The 19,259-nt window shown below is 37.5% G+C and overlaps 1 protein-coding gene across 1 annotated transcript in view; it reads left to right on the top strand.

The window, feature by feature from the left end:
• The window catches only part of LOC131038899 (acyl-CoA-binding domain-containing protein 4), a 106,776-nt gene that overhangs the window by 43,674 nt on the left and 43,843 nt on the right, over positions 1-19,259 (top strand). The window contains exon 14 of the mRNA XM_057971462.1: positions 4,173-4,256. Coding sequence (XP_057827445.1) covers positions 4,173-4,256 — 84 coding nt within the window. The remainder of the gene's footprint in view (positions 1-4,172; positions 4,257-19,259) is intronic.

Below are 19,259 nucleotides of genomic sequence, written 5' to 3'. Positions count from 1 at the left end.
CGAAAGATAAAAAGTCTGTATTAGCCAGCTTTGAAATTGTGAGACGAGCCAATGATGTGATGATTAGATTCCACACCCACTGAATTTTTATTTTCTCCTCTTAATCTTCCAATTTGGTCCCTCAAAGCAAATGCTTTGATGGCTTCCTGGGTGGGTTTTCTCTTTTTATTTGGTGAGTTTTTAGCAACAATATGAAAGTATCAAGCTTTCCCTTGGTCTTGTTCTGACCTTTGGCGGCTTTAGACTTGTTTGATGGTTTATAGGAGTCTGCTCGGTTTTGTTCTTACCTTTGGTGGCCCTAGATTTATGCAATGGTTTATATGAGTATGCTAATGATTTGAAAAAGTACCTGATCTGTTATAGGCTTTGACAGATTACCTGATTTTTCCTCTTCCTTCATTGCTTGTGTTGTAGGTTGATTCTGAGTGGCTTCTTCAAATCCCTTTGGTTGACCTCAGTCTTCAACCTCCTTACCCACCTACAAAACTGGGGGCTTGGAGAGAATTTATCATTTATTCATGGCCAGTTTGTTTACCTTCCATTTCAGTGATATCGAAATGCTTGAGTGCCTGAAAGGGATATGAAATGCTGACATTTTTGTTGGTTGAGTTGTTGGGTAGCATTTTCTTATGAAGTTGCTTTGGAATTCATCCTCTCATTGAGAATGGTGGTTTTTCCTTTGAGTTGATGCTTGGTTTTCTTTGTTGTGCCTTGGTTTTGCATGGTGTTAAATGTGAGCTAGATTGTCATGTTGATAGCAGATCTGACATCTGAAGGAATAATCTCACAGTCTATTGGTTGTTCCTGGCCCAATTCATCCCATGCACGACAGAATTCTCTGGTAGTGGCTTTTCCATATCAATGTACGTTGAGACAGTATCTGACATAGTTGTGATTCGTGAAGTCTCAATTGCTTTGTGAAGTTAGATATTGTGATGTATTTTCCCGAAAGAGATCTCTTGCCAATGTTCGTTTGGGAGCTCTTTAGTTGTGTTGAATGCAACTTTCCAGTTTCATAAAAAATCCTTAAAATGTTTTTATGAACCATAGTCCACCTTGGAAGGCCTGAGCTTTGTTTTTCTTAGAGGAGAAGACAGCCATTAATACCATTTGGGCACTGTAATGTCCCCATCTTTGACCTATCAAGTAAAGAACAAAACATTTGTGTGTTTAAGGGTGGCAGTCTTGGTCAATCTAAGTATTTAAGAGTTACAAAGTAATAAGTGTACATAGTACCAATATTAGGTTGTAAAATTATAAAACATTGAGGAGATCATCTTATCCCAATAAGGTAAAGACAAATGAGGAATTGATATGTTATTCATCCATCAAAGAATAAAGACTTGCGAGCATTCAAGCTCACAATGATAGGAAGACCAAATTTGCATCAAGGACCATCCATGAAAGATAAAATGATGATTACAAGGTGTTGATCAGTTATAAGCATGAAGTCAAGTATTGAGTATCAATTACTTTAGATTAATCAAGGTATGGAGGGCAATAATACTTATAAGCTTTAGTAATATGAAGACCAATCACATATACCGAGGGAGGAGACTTGTAAGTAACTATTAAATATTGCATCTTGATCATCATTCTAATTGGGTTGGTAAGACTTGTGTAAGAAAAAGGAGGAGCAAAAATTAGAATATCCATAATGTTAATAAGAAGGGTCAGATCAAATAATTATGAGAATGATTTATATTGATAATTGATATGAAGGAAGACTGAACAAAAAGATTCACATAATCTTCAAGCTTCAATGGGAAGGTAACATTGATCGATGCCAATATCAATATATGATAAGGATCATTATGAAGACAATGGCTAATATTATTAATTGAATCCAAGAAGACATTGGTGATACTGGCAGAGTTTCAGGACTCGCCAAGTCTTGGTGAGTCCTAAGCTAGGTGACCCTAGGCAAGTCCTAGGGGCCCGTACTCGGGCTCGTCCGAGTCTTGGGTGAGTTTTGGCAAGTCCCAAGACTTGCGGACTCGGCCTGATCTAAGCAAGTCCCCATGCTTGGACTTGGCTAGACTCATTTTTTTTTAAATCTCAAAAAATGACAAACACAGACATTTTTTGACGTTTTTCTCTATTTTTTTTTCAGGGGCTTAGCCCCCAAACCCACACTTTTGGCCCATGGGCGTTTCCCCTCACCCCTTCTATCGTTGAGTTTTTCTCACATCTAACACCTTGTATAGCTTATCATTGCTACCTTTTAAACCCATTAGCATTTCCACTCCCAAACCCCCACTAGTTAGTGGGACCTACCTTAGATGCTTTTGTAGGAGGGATGCATACTCCTTTGAGCCATAGGCTTCTCGTTATTGTTTTGATATTTGTTTGGAACATTTGATGTCATGGATTTCATATTCAATGAGTATTGTATACATTTGACACTATTTATATATCTAAGTGTGCTATCTCCTTTAATTATAATTTGCGTTTATAATTATGTAATCAATTTATACTTGTGTATGTGATTAAATTAGCTTCTACTTGATGACGTACTGTGTCTTTAAGGTTTATTTAATAAAGGGTGCATGAAACAAGTTTTAAATCCTTAAAAATCTCTAAATTACTTGGGTTTTTTCACTTGCCGAGTCCGGAGTCGAGTCACCTTTGCCAAGTCTGCGCCAAGTCCGAGTCTTGTTTCTATGGATACCAGGTATTAAGGATCAATAAATATGAAGGGATAAGCGATCTGTATATTGCTAGATGGTCAACTAATGAATAACATTAACATTGATCTCCATCAGTTTGCTGATTCAATATTAATGCCCTCAGCACCTTAATTGATGGATAGACTTATCAATATTATACAACAGTAAGTTGCTAATGAACAGCAAACATATCAATCTTAATGAAGAGGCACGATACTAATGGAGCGATTATGCTTTATGCACATAACCATGGTGGTTATAATGTAAACAGGCACAATTAAAGACAATAAGGGGCAGCGATTAGGAAGAGACGAGGGACGTGTCTCTTAAGAGACCTCATACCCATCATAGAAGAAGACAATCCCAATCATTTCTATAAGGGCATTGATTAAGTTTATATTTCTTTTCTACATCCAGTTCGGATTTGCTCTTTGCGAGCAGTTTGCCATTAAGGCACCCCACCGGTTGCATAAGGAGCAAGTGCACAAATCAGGAAACGCACCAAGACATTGCGTGCATCAATTGACATATCTGGAACAGCAGTCATTTATTTCGTTGCAAGCACATCTCTTCACATCAGGAGCAGCAACTTCAGACCTGCATACGTTATTGTTTACATCAGACATAGCAGCAAAGATCATTGCAGAAACCTATCAACATATCAGGCAGAGCATTTGCATCTAGTTGCAGATTGGAATATCACAGTGGCATAACTCACATGTTTAGATCAGAGACAGCACTGTACTCAGTCTGTATCCCTCATCAATATTGGTGAAAGGGAAGTTTAGTGGCCTATCATTCACTTAGCATATACATCATTGCATCTATTAGAGAGAGCAAGTGACATTATTTGCATATTTATCTTTAACTACAAACAATATCAATTTATAATAAAAAATCAGATATTGTGATCTATGATAAGTACAAGAAAGTGAGTAATTGTCCCATAATTACTAAGCATCCTAAAAGAGGACATTACAGGCACTAAGAGGATGCCCACATAGCTTGTACGTTTTCAATTCTCTTGTACCTATAACCTAAGTGTTTTAGTTCTCAGAAAAGCTCTCTTGAATTGGCATATTAGATGCTCTTTGTTGAGCAGCTGTTGCCTATTTTCAATTCCAGGTACTAAAAATCTGATCTGGGATGGAGTTTAACTATCTCCTTTGATAGGAAAATTTGGATAGAATATGGTTCGATGGGTCATATCTAATTTTATTGAATTCCATCAAGGTTCTTTGATGAAAATTATCCCACTTGTTACTATGAGTTCGAAAAATTATTCAGATAGTTATTCTAAATTAATAAATTGTAACTCTGATGTATCATTATTAATATTTAGTTTGACTATCATCCCTTGTATGTTTCTTCAACAAAATGTGCACCAATATTATGATATCCATGTTTATTTTTGGTTGTTTTTCTCAAAAGTTCTTTGAATGTGGAGGGATTTAATTGTGACATATTGATTATAATCTCATAGAGTATCTTTTTGATTTCCAGGGCTTGAGTCTTGTGTCTACTTCAATCAATGGGGAGGATATACTCATTGCTTTTGGTGGGTATAATGGAAGATATAACAACGAGGTATGTAAAGATAAGAAGTTTGCTGAAGCAACATTCCACACCTCACTTGCCTGCATTTTTATCATATGTAATGCCTGCATAATATTTGGTTTAGCATGGTTCTTATGATAAACAGAGATGAATGGATATCATGTAGGTCACCATAATTAATTTGTTTTCCTGTTTGTTTTGGTTCTAGAGTGTTTTTCCTTTGGAAGAAAGAGAGTGGATCTAATTATAATTTTAAGAAAGTACTGTAGAGTTCTGACAAGCAATGTCGAGAAATTATTCAGTGTTAGATTTATAATAAGATATGCCTTGCTCATTCAAGGTAGTTATCAATTTCTGCATTTGTCATCTTCTTGTTTTTATCCTTAGGTGAGTATATTCCAAGTGTCTCTAGATGTAATTTCCAATTGCTATGGTTGTCACCAAACTCCACTTCTACTTCTGAATTGAGTTGAATTTTGAAGAATGCAAAATAGACTCTTTGGCGTACTCTATACAAAGCTCTTGCTAATCAGGACATCATCTATACTTTAGCATGTTATCAATATTTTAGTTTTAAGTAAGTGTTTGGTGGAATTACTCAGAAATGGATGGATACAAAAATGTCAAAGAGATGCTGACAGTTGAATACTGGAAGTTGGGAATGTTGCCAAAAATTCATTTAGGCTATAATTATAGGCTTTACTTATGTAAATATTGTTGATGTTATAGCAGCAGGAGATATCTTTCCCCTGACTGTTGTCTTAACTTTTATTAACATTTTATTTATTTCCTTATAATCGCTGTCTTATATCAGCAATTTCATTATTGTTGTTATTTCTCTAACTATGCTAATAGTTTTCATTATGTTATAAGTTTCTTTTAGTTAGTATCCATTTGTTAATGGATAACTAATATTGGTTGCCTATCGGGTGTTTATTCATATCACACCCCTTCCTTGTTGTGCCACCTGTTGTGAGGTATTCACACATCGCCCCATTGCAAATGGGGACCCCCACTTTTTGCTTTCTAGGGTTAGCTCTTTTTAGTTTTGTTGTTGGTTGCTTTAGTGTCTTAGCCTTTGCATTGAAGGGATTGAGTTTCTCAAAGGTCATCAAGCCAGGTGGATCTCCTCATGGTAGTGAAGGAGGTCAGGTCAGTTGAGTGATTAGGGGTTATTTAGATCATTCCTAGGGTTTTTGTATACTATTTGGTCACGCTTCAAGTTGCTAAATCAAACCTTGGTTGAATGCATAGTGTCCTCCTAGGTCCCGTCCCTTACATCAAGGTCAGAGAGAACTCGCCTTAGAAGTTTGGAATGTCATCCTGATCCTAAAGTGTCCTGAAATTTGACTAAGTCTGGAAATTTGAAGAATTTTCTAAAAAATAGATTTTGCATTATAACTTTTGGAGGTCCGAAACCACTCTCAAACATCCTGACAATATATATGGAATATAACTTAAAGTATAAGAAATACTTAAATGTTATATTCCATATATGAATCTTGACGGAGAGACTAACTTGTCAAATGAACTTCATGTTGAAGGAGAGGTGAGCGAACTTCATGTTGAAGGGGAGATGAGCGAACTTCATGTTGAAGGGGAGATGAGCGAACTTCATGTTGGAGACGATAGGAGCGAACTTCATGTTTCACCACTTTAGAGCGAAGTTTCTTCTTCACTAGTTTGCATTTTGAAGTAAAATTGACAACTTCATGTTCAAGCACTTTGGAGTGGAATTCATGATCTAGCAAAATGAAGTGAACTTGAGAGTGAAGTTGGATATAAATAGGTGAAATAAATCAACTTTGGTAGTTAAAGGAGACGAGCTAAGTTTTTTTTTTTAACTTCATGCATTAAAGAAAGTGAGTGAAATTCCCAACTTCATGAATTGAAGGAGGTGAGCGAAATGCTACTTCATGAGTTGAAGGAGGTGAGCGAAGTATATAACTTCATGCATTGGGGAAAGAGAGCGAATTTCATGTTTTCACCAAGGAGAGCGAATTTCATAAGCATGAGCAAAATTGAATAAGAGAAGGATAATCACCTAAAGAGGACTCAATGCCAAATGAACTTCATGATCTCACTAAGAGGAGCGAAGTCAACAACTTCATGAGTTGAGAGATAGGAGCGAACTTCGGGTTCAAGCAACTAGGAGCGAAATTCATACTTCATGTATCAAAAGAGATGAGCGAAGTTGATAACTTTAGCAACTGCAAGCTTCAAGCGAAATCCTCCACTTCACGAATTGCCGAGTAGGAGCGAAATTGTTACTTCATGAGTTTGGGTTTTGATGCGAACTTCATGAGTTGAGGTTTTGGAGCGAAGTTTATTACTTCATGTGTTTGGGATAAGGAGTGAAGTTCATGATCTTGCTAAGTGGAACGATTTTTAAGAATGAAGTTGGATATAAATAAGATAAATAATTAAGAGAAGCAACTTCATGTTTCACTAATTTAGAGCGAAGTCTTTCACTTCATGGATCACCGATTTGGAGCGAAGTTGTTACTTCATAAACTACCAATTTGGAGCGATCTTACAACTTCATGAATTAAAGTGAAGGAGCGAACTTCATCCTAGAAGGTTTTTGAGCGAGATGTTACTTCATGAATTGAAGAAGTGAAGCGAAGTTATACTTCATACATTGAGAAATAAGAGCGAATGTCAACTTCATGAATCAAGCTTCATGATAAAATTTTAACTTCATATTTGAGACAAGTGAGCTTCATATAGGGGGGCTTCAATGGAAAATTCCAACTTTACAAACCAAGGGATACAAATGAACTTCAAGAAGTAAGACATGAGCAAACTTCACAATTTGAAGGGTATGAGCGAAGTTCAAGGAAATGAAGAAGATAAAGGCAAGGAGAAACTTAATGAACATCAAGGATGAAATACACTTAAAGAACTCCTCTTCACGAGCAAAAAGCAATTTCAAGTGTTGCTTCATGATGGTCAATCCTCGTTATATGCTTTAATCAACCTATATTAAGTGTATTTGATGCTTGTTTGTTTTGCAGGAAATGAAGAACGAAATAAGGGGATCAAACAAGAAGCATTCACTTACACGAAGACAAGATCTACAACATCAACAACATGAAAGAAGTCACAAGAGAAGGAATTCTGAAGGAGAGATGCAAAGATGACACCAAAAGTTCATTCTAAGACATTCAAGAGTAGATAGTTTCAGAAGAGTTAATCAAAGTTAGAAGATCAAACCTACAAAGGGCAAGTTGGAGGTCGCGTCCCAGTCATCATCCCAGTCACTATCTCTACCAATTAGAGGGGTTCCACATCTGCATGTTTTGATTCAATGTACTTGACTCACCAGTTACGACACAAACTCCAAGGCACCTACCCCTGATTTCTATTGGTTCACTCATGGAATGTAATTTTCTCATTGGCTATGGAGAAGTTTGTTGTAACAAACCCTAATTAGGGTTTTTATTGTAAAATCTTGGCCGTTGATGGAAATCCAATCCTGGCCATTCATTGCAAATGAGCTCTCTATAAAAGCTCAGAGTCTTTCATTTGTAATTGTTAATGGAGAATAGTTAATAGTTAATAATTAGGAGAGAATAGAATAACAATTAGAATTAGAGTAGATTAAGAGAAGGAAGAATTGTTGGTATGACTTGTAAATGAGATATTCTTTTCATTGAAGTTATGGTGAAATTTGTTATTTCAGCAAGCCTCATGGGTTCTACTTCTCAATTTATTTTCATGTTGATTAGATTGAATGGAAGAAGTTGTTGAATGTATTTATGTGGAATCCGTTTAGTCCATACCACTAGTCTCTTGTTGATTGTAAGTGTGCTTTACGTGGTCAACTGGAGTGACATGAGCTTAAACTCGAATCATCCTACACTCATTGCTTATGCATTAACTTGAATGGTAATCAATGTTTGGTGGTATTGATTCGAACATCTTTGAAACATCCTTAGAAGATTGCACTGAGCTTGTGTTGAATTGTTCTATTTGATGGTGAGACCATGCCCAGTAGGATTCCATCCGATCATTCACCCATCTTCCTACATTCGTAGGATTAGAATAGACTCTCTCAACCCCTCATCTTTTGCCATTTTTTCAAACTCAAGTTAGTTTAGGATCAAAAGCATCACCATACTGTAACATCAGATGATCTAAGTTCCAGCAAATCAAGCATTCAGGCATTCGAATGTAAGTCCCCTTGTGATTCCAGCATAATCACATCAACCAACAGAGCTTATCCACATGTAGTGACCCTACATTCATGAACCTTGGAGTCTTCTCAAGTGATCCTTAAGCTAATCTTCAGCATCCGAGAGATTTTGTTTAAGAGAGGATAAGATACTTATGGTATTTTATTCTGTGTTCGCATGTGCGTTAAAAACTCATCAACACCACCCCGATTGGTGTCATGTCTTTTCAAGACTTCTGTTCAGGTATTTATCCCTTCAAACGGGGGCATTAGAGGAGTTGAAAAGGAGATACATGCTGTTCTTATTCTGCAATTCCTGTGTATAACTTGTTGTGTGCATTTGTGTGATACCATTGAAATCGATCTACTTTGTGGGTCGACGGAATATATTCTGTGCACATTCAGACATAGTCTGTGAAATATATATATGCTAAGTGTCTCATGTGGCTGACATCAACGTCTAGCAAACTGAAAATAATTATCTAGCACTTAAAGGAAGAATCAATATCTTCAGCAGAATTAATATCTTCAATATATTTTGATATATTGCTTCAGATTAATTCAAATTAAAGAAATATTATTCTGTATATCTGCAAATTTAAATTCTGATCCAAAACTTAACATTTTATCAGAGTGGATCTAGCAAATATCGTGATCAGAATTATTTAACAAGCAAAATATTTTTCTCTTTTTCTTAGGGCATCTATCCTTACATAAAAAATGGTGAATGGGCTCAAGGTCAAAGATAGACTTGATGGTGCCTCTAACTTCACCTCTTGGAAGTTTAGAGTCCTAATTGCATTAGAAGAAAACAATATTCTTGAGTTTGTAGAGAAAAAAGTGCCCGAGCCTTCTGATGAGACTGAGAAAACACAATGGAAGAAGAATGGCACGAAGGCCAAGAAGATATTAATTGTTTCCATGAAGGATCACCTTGTACCTATTATCTCCAAGTTGAAGGCAACTAGAGAAATGTTCAAAACTTTGGAGGAATTATATGAGATCAATAACACTAGCAGAGCTCTTGCTTTAAGGCAACAACTTCATCACATCAAGATGGCTAAAGGAGATTCAGTCATCTCCTTCTTCATGAAGATTACTGAATTGAAGGATCAACTATATGCCATTGGAGACATAGTTGAAGACATGGACATAGTGATGTTGGCACTCAACGGTCTTCCTCAATCTTGGGAGCCTTTTATTCAAAGTATCAGTGGAAGATCTAGGCTACCAAAGTTTGATCGCCTTAGAGCATATTGCATTCCAGAAGAATCCAGGTTGGCAGCAAGAGGTATGGGTTATAGCTCTCACAATGAAGACAATTATGTTCTTGCTACTCAAACTTCAAAGAGGAAAAGAAGAGAAGGGAGAAAAGAAAATTTCAAGAGAAGTAGAGATAGGAAATCAGATGCTCCTGAATCAGAGAAGAAGGATCTCTCCCATATTCAGTGCTTCAGATGTGACAAGTATGGTCACTATGCTAAAGTTTGTCCAACAAGACCAAAGCGTCATGTCTCTACTGCGGATGTGGATGATGTCTCTCCTCTGAAGGAATCAAGAGATAACTCAAGTGGATTTCTATTCATTTCAGCTCTTTCAAGCAATTTCCCAATAGACAGTAACACTTGGTTGATTGATAGTGGTGCTTCATGTCACATTTTAGGATATTGAGAGCATCTTTCTGGCTTAGTAGAAAGAGAAACCAACTTGAAAGTGATAATCGGAGATGATGCTTGCTATTCAATGAAAGGCACTGGAACCACCTCTCTTCATCTAGATTCCGGCATCCCTCTTCATTTGAGTGATGTCTTGTTCGTACCAGGTATCAAGAGGAACCTTGTATCAATTTCAGCTTTGGAGGACAAAGGATATCAAGTTGCATTCTCAAAAGGGAAAGTTCTTGCTTGGCCGAAGAACTCTAGCTTTAAAATAGCTAAAGTGATTGGTGTTCGCCAAGAGAATCTATATAGAATTTCTACTAGCCCAATTCAAGCATTAATGCATGATTCCACCAGTTTGAGTGAGCTATGGTATAGGAGACTTGCTCACCTTCACTTCAGAGCTCTTCCATCCATGGAGAAGATGGTTACCGGCCTTCCGAAATTCAGTCAGGAACATAATGGTACTTGTAGGGGATGTGCAATGGGTAAGAATACTAAGGGTCCTTTTTATAGTAGTGAAAGTAGATCAAAATGTATTCTAGATACTGTTCATTCTGATTTGTGTGGTCCAATGTCTGTGGCATCCTTAAGTAGTTTTTGGTACTATGTAACTTTCATTGATGACTACTCTAGAAAGACTTGGATTTATTTTTTGAAGTCTAAGGAATCTGAAGAAGTGCTTGAGAAATTCAAAGAATTTAAGGCTCAAATAGAAAACTTGTCTGGGAAAAGGATCAAGGTTCTGAGATCTGATAATGGAGGAGAATACACCTTTGGAAGCTTTCGTAACTTCTGTATTGAGGTAGGGATTAAGAGGGAGTTTTGTGTTCCTTACAATCCTCAGCAAAATGGAGTTGCAAAAAGGAAAAATAGATCCATAGTTGAGGCAGCCAAAGCAATGATCCATGATCAAGACTTACAAACCTTCCTTTGGGCAGAAGCATCCAGAACTGCAATGTATGTTCAAAATTGGAGCCCTCATCAAATATTGGAAAGTATGACTCCTGAATAAGCATTTACAAGTGTAAACCTGAGGTTAGTCATTTGAGAAACTTTGGTTGTCCTGTTTATATTTATGTGCCTAAAGATAAGAGATCTAAGTTAGAACCATCTGGCAAGAAAGGAATATTTGTGGCTTACAGTGAATCTTCAAAAGCCTTCAGGATTTACATTCGAGGACATAAACAAATAGAGATCAATAGGGATGTCTCTTTTGAAGAAGATGTTGCATTCAAAAGATCTAAAGGTTCATACATGGAGATAGATGATGAAGATTAGGAGATCCCTTAGGACATGGACGTTGATCATACTCCTGAGATTCAAAGGGAGTCTACTAAAACTTGAAGAAGCTATTGATCCAATCGAGCCTTTGGAACCTACTGATGCTCCGAGAGATATTGCCATAAGTCGAAAGAGACCTCTATGGGGTAGACAGACTATGCAAGATGCAGAGAAGTATGTAGCCCTGTTGACGTGTATTTTGTACACTGCCTAACACAGAATAAAATACCCAAGGGTACCTTATCCTCTCTTGAATAAAGCCTCTGATTGCTGAAGATGTCGCGAAGAAGGATCAATCAGGATGACTCCAAGGTTCTGTAATGTAGGGTCTCTACGTGTGGATAAGCACCAGTGGTCGTTGTGAATGCTGTTTCATCAAGGGGCCTTATGTTTCCGTTCAGGGACAGATTTTCCTAAAACTAACAAGTTCTCAAAAAGATCAAAAGGTAGGGTTTGCAAGAGATGAATCCTAATCTAATCCTAAGAATGACTCAATGTAGGCTAGACTTGGTAAGATCCGACCAATTTCAGTATTGCCAAGGAATTACAACTCTACTGAGATTGATGCGATCTTCTAAGGTGATTATTGATTTTCAAATCATCAAGAATCATAGACACTACCATGAAGGTACATATCAATAGTTCAATGATGATTGAAGGTTTAAGTAATCCAAATATCTCCAGTTGACCACACAAGGCGTCCTTACAATCAGTAAGAAGCTAGTGGTTTGGAATGTGAATCTCACCAAAGATCAAGCTCAACACTTAGTCCTTCAAATTTAAACACTACTTCGACTGAGAATGATTCAAGAAAGTAAACAACCATGAAGATAACCACGAGAATTGCAATAAAACACCATAACTTCAATATTTTATTGATCTCAAAGTCAACATAGACAACAATTGCTTGAAATTCTTTCTTCAATGCTCAATCTTGCTACAAAATAACTTTCTTATCTCCAAAAGCTCTAATTCTAATTCTAATATCTCATTTCTAATAACAAAATGAAAATGAATGAGGGTATATATAGCATCCTCAATTACAATGAACGGCCCAGATCAAAAGAAGATCAACGGCTGAGATTTTGACACCTAAACCCTAATTAGGGTTTATTACAAAAAGTTCCCCTTTTATTGAACAATATTAAATGCATAGCCAAATATTTAATTGGCACAAAAATCTAGGAAACATAGACCAATGATAATTAAGGTGCCACATCATCTATAACAACCTCTCTTCTAGAACCTTGTTCCCTTTCCAATGCTCCTTCTTAGCATATGCAACGAATCTAGACACAATTCCTTCGATCTCAGCAATAGGAATTTCTGGAAATTCCTCATTCGTTCCTCCAAGTGGATGACCTGATCGAAAGCCTTGAGAAGAGCTACGTCCCATCTAGGCTCGAGTTCTTTGATTTTCTCAATCAGGAGCATAGTGGCGAACATTTGATCTCTTTGCTCATCTGTGATAACATTCTCATCTTTGCAAAAGATGACCTTGACCTTCTCCTCCAACTCTTGAAGATTCACATCTGTCTCATCTTCAATCCTTCTGCCAAGAATAGAACATAACACCTCAAACACCTTGTCCTGAATTGGATGGATGACCTCCTCAACTTGATTGCATTTGGTACTAATGTCTTCGAAAAGAACTTCCTTCATCTGAAGTAGAGTTGACCACTGGAGCAAATTATGAGCTCCTCCATCCATTATCTTTTCTTGTGCTAAGATCTTCCTTGGTGTTTGCCTGATTACTTGCAGAACAGGAATGATAACATCTCTAGTGTGGGCAAAGGCGGCTACTGTTATCATTAGGTTGTGAATGATCTCAAGGACCTGGATAGCTCGATGGGTGGTCTGCATCATTCTTGTTGCGAACTCAATGGCAACGGTATGGGATTTGTCAATCCAAGAGCTCATAAGCTGAACCAAGCTCTTAACTCTTTCTGCCTCACCAACTGATTCAAGGGGAAGTGCTTGTACAGGAGATACTGCTGGATCCTGACGTCCCAAAGGCTGATTGAGATGGCTAAAGTAGCCTCTCCAAGCACCGACCTCTCGCTCAAGCTTTCTATTCTTTTCCATTTCTTCTTGAGCGAGAGGTCGGTGCTTGGAGAGGCTACTTTAGCCATCTCAATCAGCCTTTGGGACGTCAGGATCCAGCAGTATCTCCTGTACAAGCACTTCCCCTTGAATCAGTTGGTGAGGCAGAAAGAGTTAAGAGCTTGGTTCAGCTTATGAGCTCTTGGATTGACAAATCCCATACCGTTGCCATTGAGTTCGCAACAAGAATGATGCAGACCACCCATCGAGCTATCCAGGTCCTTGAGATCATTCACAACCTAATGATAACAGTAGCCGCCTTTGCCCACACTAGAGATGTTATCATTCCTGTTCTGCAAGTAATCAGGCAAACACCAAGGAAGATCTTAGCACAAGAAAAGATAATGGATGGAGGAGCTCATAATTTGCTCCAGTGGTCAACTCTACTTCAGATGAAGGAAGTTCTTTTCGAAGACATTAGTACCAAATGCAATCAAGTTGAGGAGGTCATCCATCCAATTCAGGACAAGGTGTTTGAGGTGTTATGTTCTATTCTTGGCAGAAGGATTGAAGATGAGACAGATGTGAATCTTCAAGAGTTGGAGGAGAAGGTCAAGGTCATCTTTTGCAAAGATGAGAATGTTATCACAGATGAGCAAAGAGATCAAATGTTCGCCACTATGCTCCTGATTGAGAAAATCAAAGAACTCGAGCCTGGATGGGACGTAGCTCTTCTCAAGGCTTTCGATCAGGTCATCCACTTGGAGGAACGAATGAGGAATTTCCAGAAATTCCTATTGCTGAGATCGAAGGAATTGTGTCTAGATTCGTTGCATATGCTAAGAAGGAGCATTGGAAAGGGAACAAGGTTCTAGAAGAGAGGTTGTTATAGATGATGTGGCACCTTAATTATCATTGGTCTATGTTTCCTAGATTTTTGTGCCAATTAAATATTTGGCTATGCATTTAATATTGTTCAATAAAAGGGGAACTTTTTGTAATAAACCCTAATTAGGGTTTAGGTGTCAAAATCTCAGCCGTTGATCTTCTTTTGATCTGGGCCGTTCATTGTAATTGAGGATGCTATATATACCCTCATTCATTTTCATTTTGTTATTAGAAATGAGATATTAGAATTAGAATTAGAGCTTTTGGAGATAAGAAAGTTATTTTGTAGCAAGATTGAGCATTGAAGAAAGAATTTCAAGCAATTGTTGTCTATGTTGACTTTGAGATCAATAAAATATTGAAGTTATGGTGTTTTATTGCAATTCTCGTGGTTATCTTCATGGTTGTTTACTTTCTTGAATCATTCTCAGTCGAAGTAGTGTTTAAATTTGAAGGACTAAGTGTTGAGCTTGATCTTTGGTGAGATTCACATTCCAAACCACTAGCTTCTTACTGATTGTAAGGACGCCTTGTGTGGTCAACTGGAGATATTTGGATTACTTAAACCTTCAATCATCATTGAACTATTGATATGTACCTTCATGGTAGTGTCTATGATTCTTGATGATTTGAAAATCAATAATCACCTTAGAAGATCGCATCAATCTCAGTAGAGTTGTAATTCCTTGGCAATACTGAAATTGGTCGGATCTTACCAAGTCTAGCCTACATTGAGTCATTCTTAGGATTAGATTAGGATTCATCTCTTGCAAACCCTACCTTTTGATCTTTTTGAGAACTTGTTAGTTTTAGGAAAATCTGTTCCTGAACGGAAACATAAGGCCCCTTGATGAAACAGCATTCACAACGACCACTGGTGCTTATCCACACGTAGAGACCCTACATTACAGAACCTTGGAGTCATCCTGATTGATCCTTCTTCGCGACATCTTCAGCAATCAGAGGCTTTATTCAAGAGACGATAAGGTACCCTTAGGTATTTTATTCTGTGTTAGGCAGTGTACAAAATACACGTCAACAAGCCCTGAAGGCACATTTAGAGAAAGCAAGAGACCACCAAAGTTTCCTAGCTATGTGGCATGAATGAGTCACATCATTGAGTTTGAACCTTCCAGTGTTGAGGAGGCATCAACTCAGCAAGTGTGGAAACATGCTATATCAAAACTGAAAAAAATGCAATCTAAAATCAAAACTGAAAGAAATGCAATATCAAATAAAGATCAGCACCCAAGAAATACATGAAAAACCCGAAATGGGAAAAAACCATAGTGAGAAATGCTGCTAGGATCTACTGTCCTAATCCAGCCTCACAAATCAACAATGTATGCATAGTTTTAGGGCACCGACCCTCACCAAACTCCTTGTTTAAGAGCACCAACTCTCACAAACATAAAATTTTCAGTTTGAGCACCAACTCAGCATCTTTAGGCACCAACCAAAAGGATGTTACAAACATCTTATTTCAAATCTGGACTGCTGCATTTTACACTGTTAAAATCATATATCCAATCATTATACACTGTTTAATGTCACCTTTAGATCTTCCGATCAGATTTTCAACACACAATATTAGGAGCCTGTAAATATATTTTCTTAATCAAATGCACTGTCTGAAATCTACAGAAATCCTGTCAACAGACTCAGAAACACTCATTAAACAATTCATAATGTCCTGATTTAATCTGAATCATAATTGTGTTCAATGTTCTAAAACTTTCACCACAAAATCATATACTCACAGCCTTCATAACCTGTTATTATTGAATGAGTATTCACAGTGCTTCGTTGTTAATCCTCTCTTTTCTTCAGCGATGATACTTTCTGATTTTTCAATGCAGATGTGTTTATATCATTGAACAAAGCCTGAATACGTATATGTTGTTCTTCAGTGACTTCAACTTCTATTCATCTCATCTCATGTCTTATTATATCTCAACCAAAAGATCTATCACTGTTGACGTGTTTTTTGTACACGACCAAACACAGAATAAAATACCTAAAGGTACCTTATCCTCTCTTGAATAAAGTCTCCGAATGTTGAAGATGTTGCGGAAAGGATCAATCGGGATGACTTCAAGGTTCTTTTCTGTAGGATCTCTACGCGTGGATAAGCTCTCTGTGGTATGATGTGATTTGCTGGAATCACAAGGGGACTTACACTTCAATGACTGAACGTCTGATTTGCTTTGAATATTGCTGGAACATAGGATTTTACCGGCTCGGATTTGAAAAAAAGGAAAAAGGACGAGGGCGAGGAAAAGATCTAATTTTGATACTAAGAATGTAGGAGCAATGAATGATCTTTGATGAAATTCTAACTAAGTCTTGTTTTGACATCATAGGACCATCTCCACAAGGTTAGTGCGATCTTCAAAGGAAAGCTTTATGATGTTCAAATCATCACTACAGGCATGGACACCATCAGGCTGATGCATATCAATGAAGAAGCGACAATTGAAGTTAAGCTTAAGCTGAATGATTCCAGTTGACTACACAAGGCAAGTCTGCAATCAACAAACTGCTAGTAGTATGGATGTACGAATTTCACCATCAATCAAACACATTTCTTCCACTCATCTAATAACATGAAATCAAATATGAGAAGTATAGAGACCATGCAAATTGTTGAATCGACCCATAAATTTCACCATTCCTTCTCTGTATTACTTCGGTTGAGTGTTTGAGAAAAGGCTTTCCACTGATCTTCCTTGGATTTCAAGAGTTCGTATTCGCTCACCTTTCTTTTGCTTCAATTCTGTCAAGCGTGGAGGAGGGTAAAAAGTTCTGGATAACTCCTTGCGGATTGATAGGATCAGTTGTTCAAACACATGTCGCGGTCATGCCCTCCTCCTAGCGCCAATTTTGTTGACGTGTTTTTTGTACACTATCAAACACAGAATAAAATACCTAAAGGTACCTTATCCTCTCTTGAATAAAGCCTCTGAATGCTGAAGATATCGCAAAAAGGATCAATCAGGGTGACTTCAAGGTTCTTTGCTGTAGGATCTCTACGTGTGGATAAGCACCAGTGGTATGATGTGATTTTGCTGGAATCACAAGGGGACTTACACTTAATGGCTGAACGTTTGATTTGCTTTGAATATTGCTGGAACACAAGATTTTACCGGCTTTGATTTGGAAAAAAAGGAAAAAGGACGAGGGCAAGAAAAGGATCTAATTCTGATACTAAGAATGTAGAAGCAATGAATGATCTTTGATGGAATTCTAACTAAGTCTTGTTTTGACATCACAGGACCATCTCCACAAGGTTAGTGCGATCTTCGAAGGAAAGCTTTATGATGTTCAAATCATCACTATAGGCATAGACACCATCAGGCTGATGCATATCAATGAAAGAGCGACAATTGAAGTTAAGCTTAAGCTGAATGATTCCAGTTGACTACACAAGGCGAGTCTGCAATCAACAAACTGCTAGTAGTATGGATATACGAATTTCACCATCAATCAAGCACATTTCTTCCACTCATCTAATAACATGAAATCAAATATGAGAAGTATAGAGACCATGCAAATTGTCGAATCGACCCATAAATTTCACCATTTCTTCAATGAAGTTTTACAAGTCTTTTACAACAACACCTTGGCAACAATATTTGCCTTCTCTCTCTACTCTACTCTAATTGCTATTCTATCAACTGACTAATTCACTATTCTAACTATTCACTCCCTACCTTCTAACTCCTTTCTAACTCCCTTTACAAAATGAAGAGTCGGGGCTTATATAGTGCCCACAATACAATTCGATGGCTCAGATGAATTTGAGATCAATGGCCAAGATTCAACAATGAAAACCCTAATTAGGGTTTGTTACAACCATTACATAACATTTAATGCTTGACCAATGATAAAATTACATTTTAAGGACACATGTCTTCTCTGGAAAATTTGACCAATGGATAGCTGGGGTAGGTACATTGAAGTTTGTGCCACCTCCCATTAGTTAGGTACATTGAATCTGGACATGCTGTGGTGGACCACACCGACTGGAGAAGTGATGACTAGGATGCCAACTCGTCTGACACTTGGTTGATGCCAATTTGATGTTGCTGAGAAGCTAGCTTTAATTAACTCTTCTGGAACTATCTGCTCCTTCAACGAACCCTTGCTCTAACTTCTCTTCTTTGATGTGTAGGATGATGATGTACCTCGCCTTGGAATGCTGGATTGGAAGAAGTTATTCTTGATGATGCTTGACCGAAGAAGGCCGTCTTGTCGATGCTAGACTGGAGGAGGTCGCCCTTATCCTTGCTTGATCTTCTTTGATGATACTGAGCTGGAGGAGATCATTTTTGTCCTGGACCGGATCTTCTTTGAGCCTGCTGACTTGTAGATCCTCCGGGCTTTGGAGTTGCTATCTTGACACCTACACAACATTTCACAATTAGTAATATATCTTGAAGTCTAGAAACTAAACTTAAAAGGAAGATTTAAGATTTTAATTAGGAAACCTCATGATAAATCTTGAGTTATCGTTTCCTAATTAACCATGCAATACTTAGATTTTCCAAAACAAATGTCCAAAAATCAAACCTTGAACAAGGGTGTCAAGATGATTTTGCCATACCTCCTCTTGAGTATTAAACTCTAAGAAATGATGCAAAAAAATGGATTTTGCTAGGCAAAATTTAAATCAAAATTCTCCCTTGGATGAATTGCGCCTCCTCTAACTTCAAAAGAATAGACTCCACCCTCTTTGATCTTCAACACTTAGTAGAAATTCGCTCCACTCTAGCTAGATTTCGCTCCTTCAATTTGCACTTCAACCTTTGGATTTCGCTCCTCAAATAGCTCTCCAATTTCGCACTTAGGAAAGGATGAATGAATGATTAAACTTGAACAAAGCATCACCCATATATAGAGCTCTCACCTTGATTCCCTCCAAGGCCGACTTGCCAAAAGGGAAATGAAAATGAAATAAAATCCCCCTCAAAAGAAGGCCGA

The sequence above is a fragment of the Cryptomeria japonica genome, chromosome 1 (genome assembly GCF_030272615.1).
Source record: "Cryptomeria japonica chromosome 1, Sugi_1.0, whole genome shotgun sequence".
Classification (NCBI taxonomy): Eukaryota; Viridiplantae; Streptophyta; class Pinopsida; order Cupressales; family Cupressaceae; genus Cryptomeria; species Cryptomeria japonica.
The sequence above is the reverse complement of the archived record's forward strand: the minus strand, read 5'-3'. Positions and strand labels throughout refer to the sequence as shown.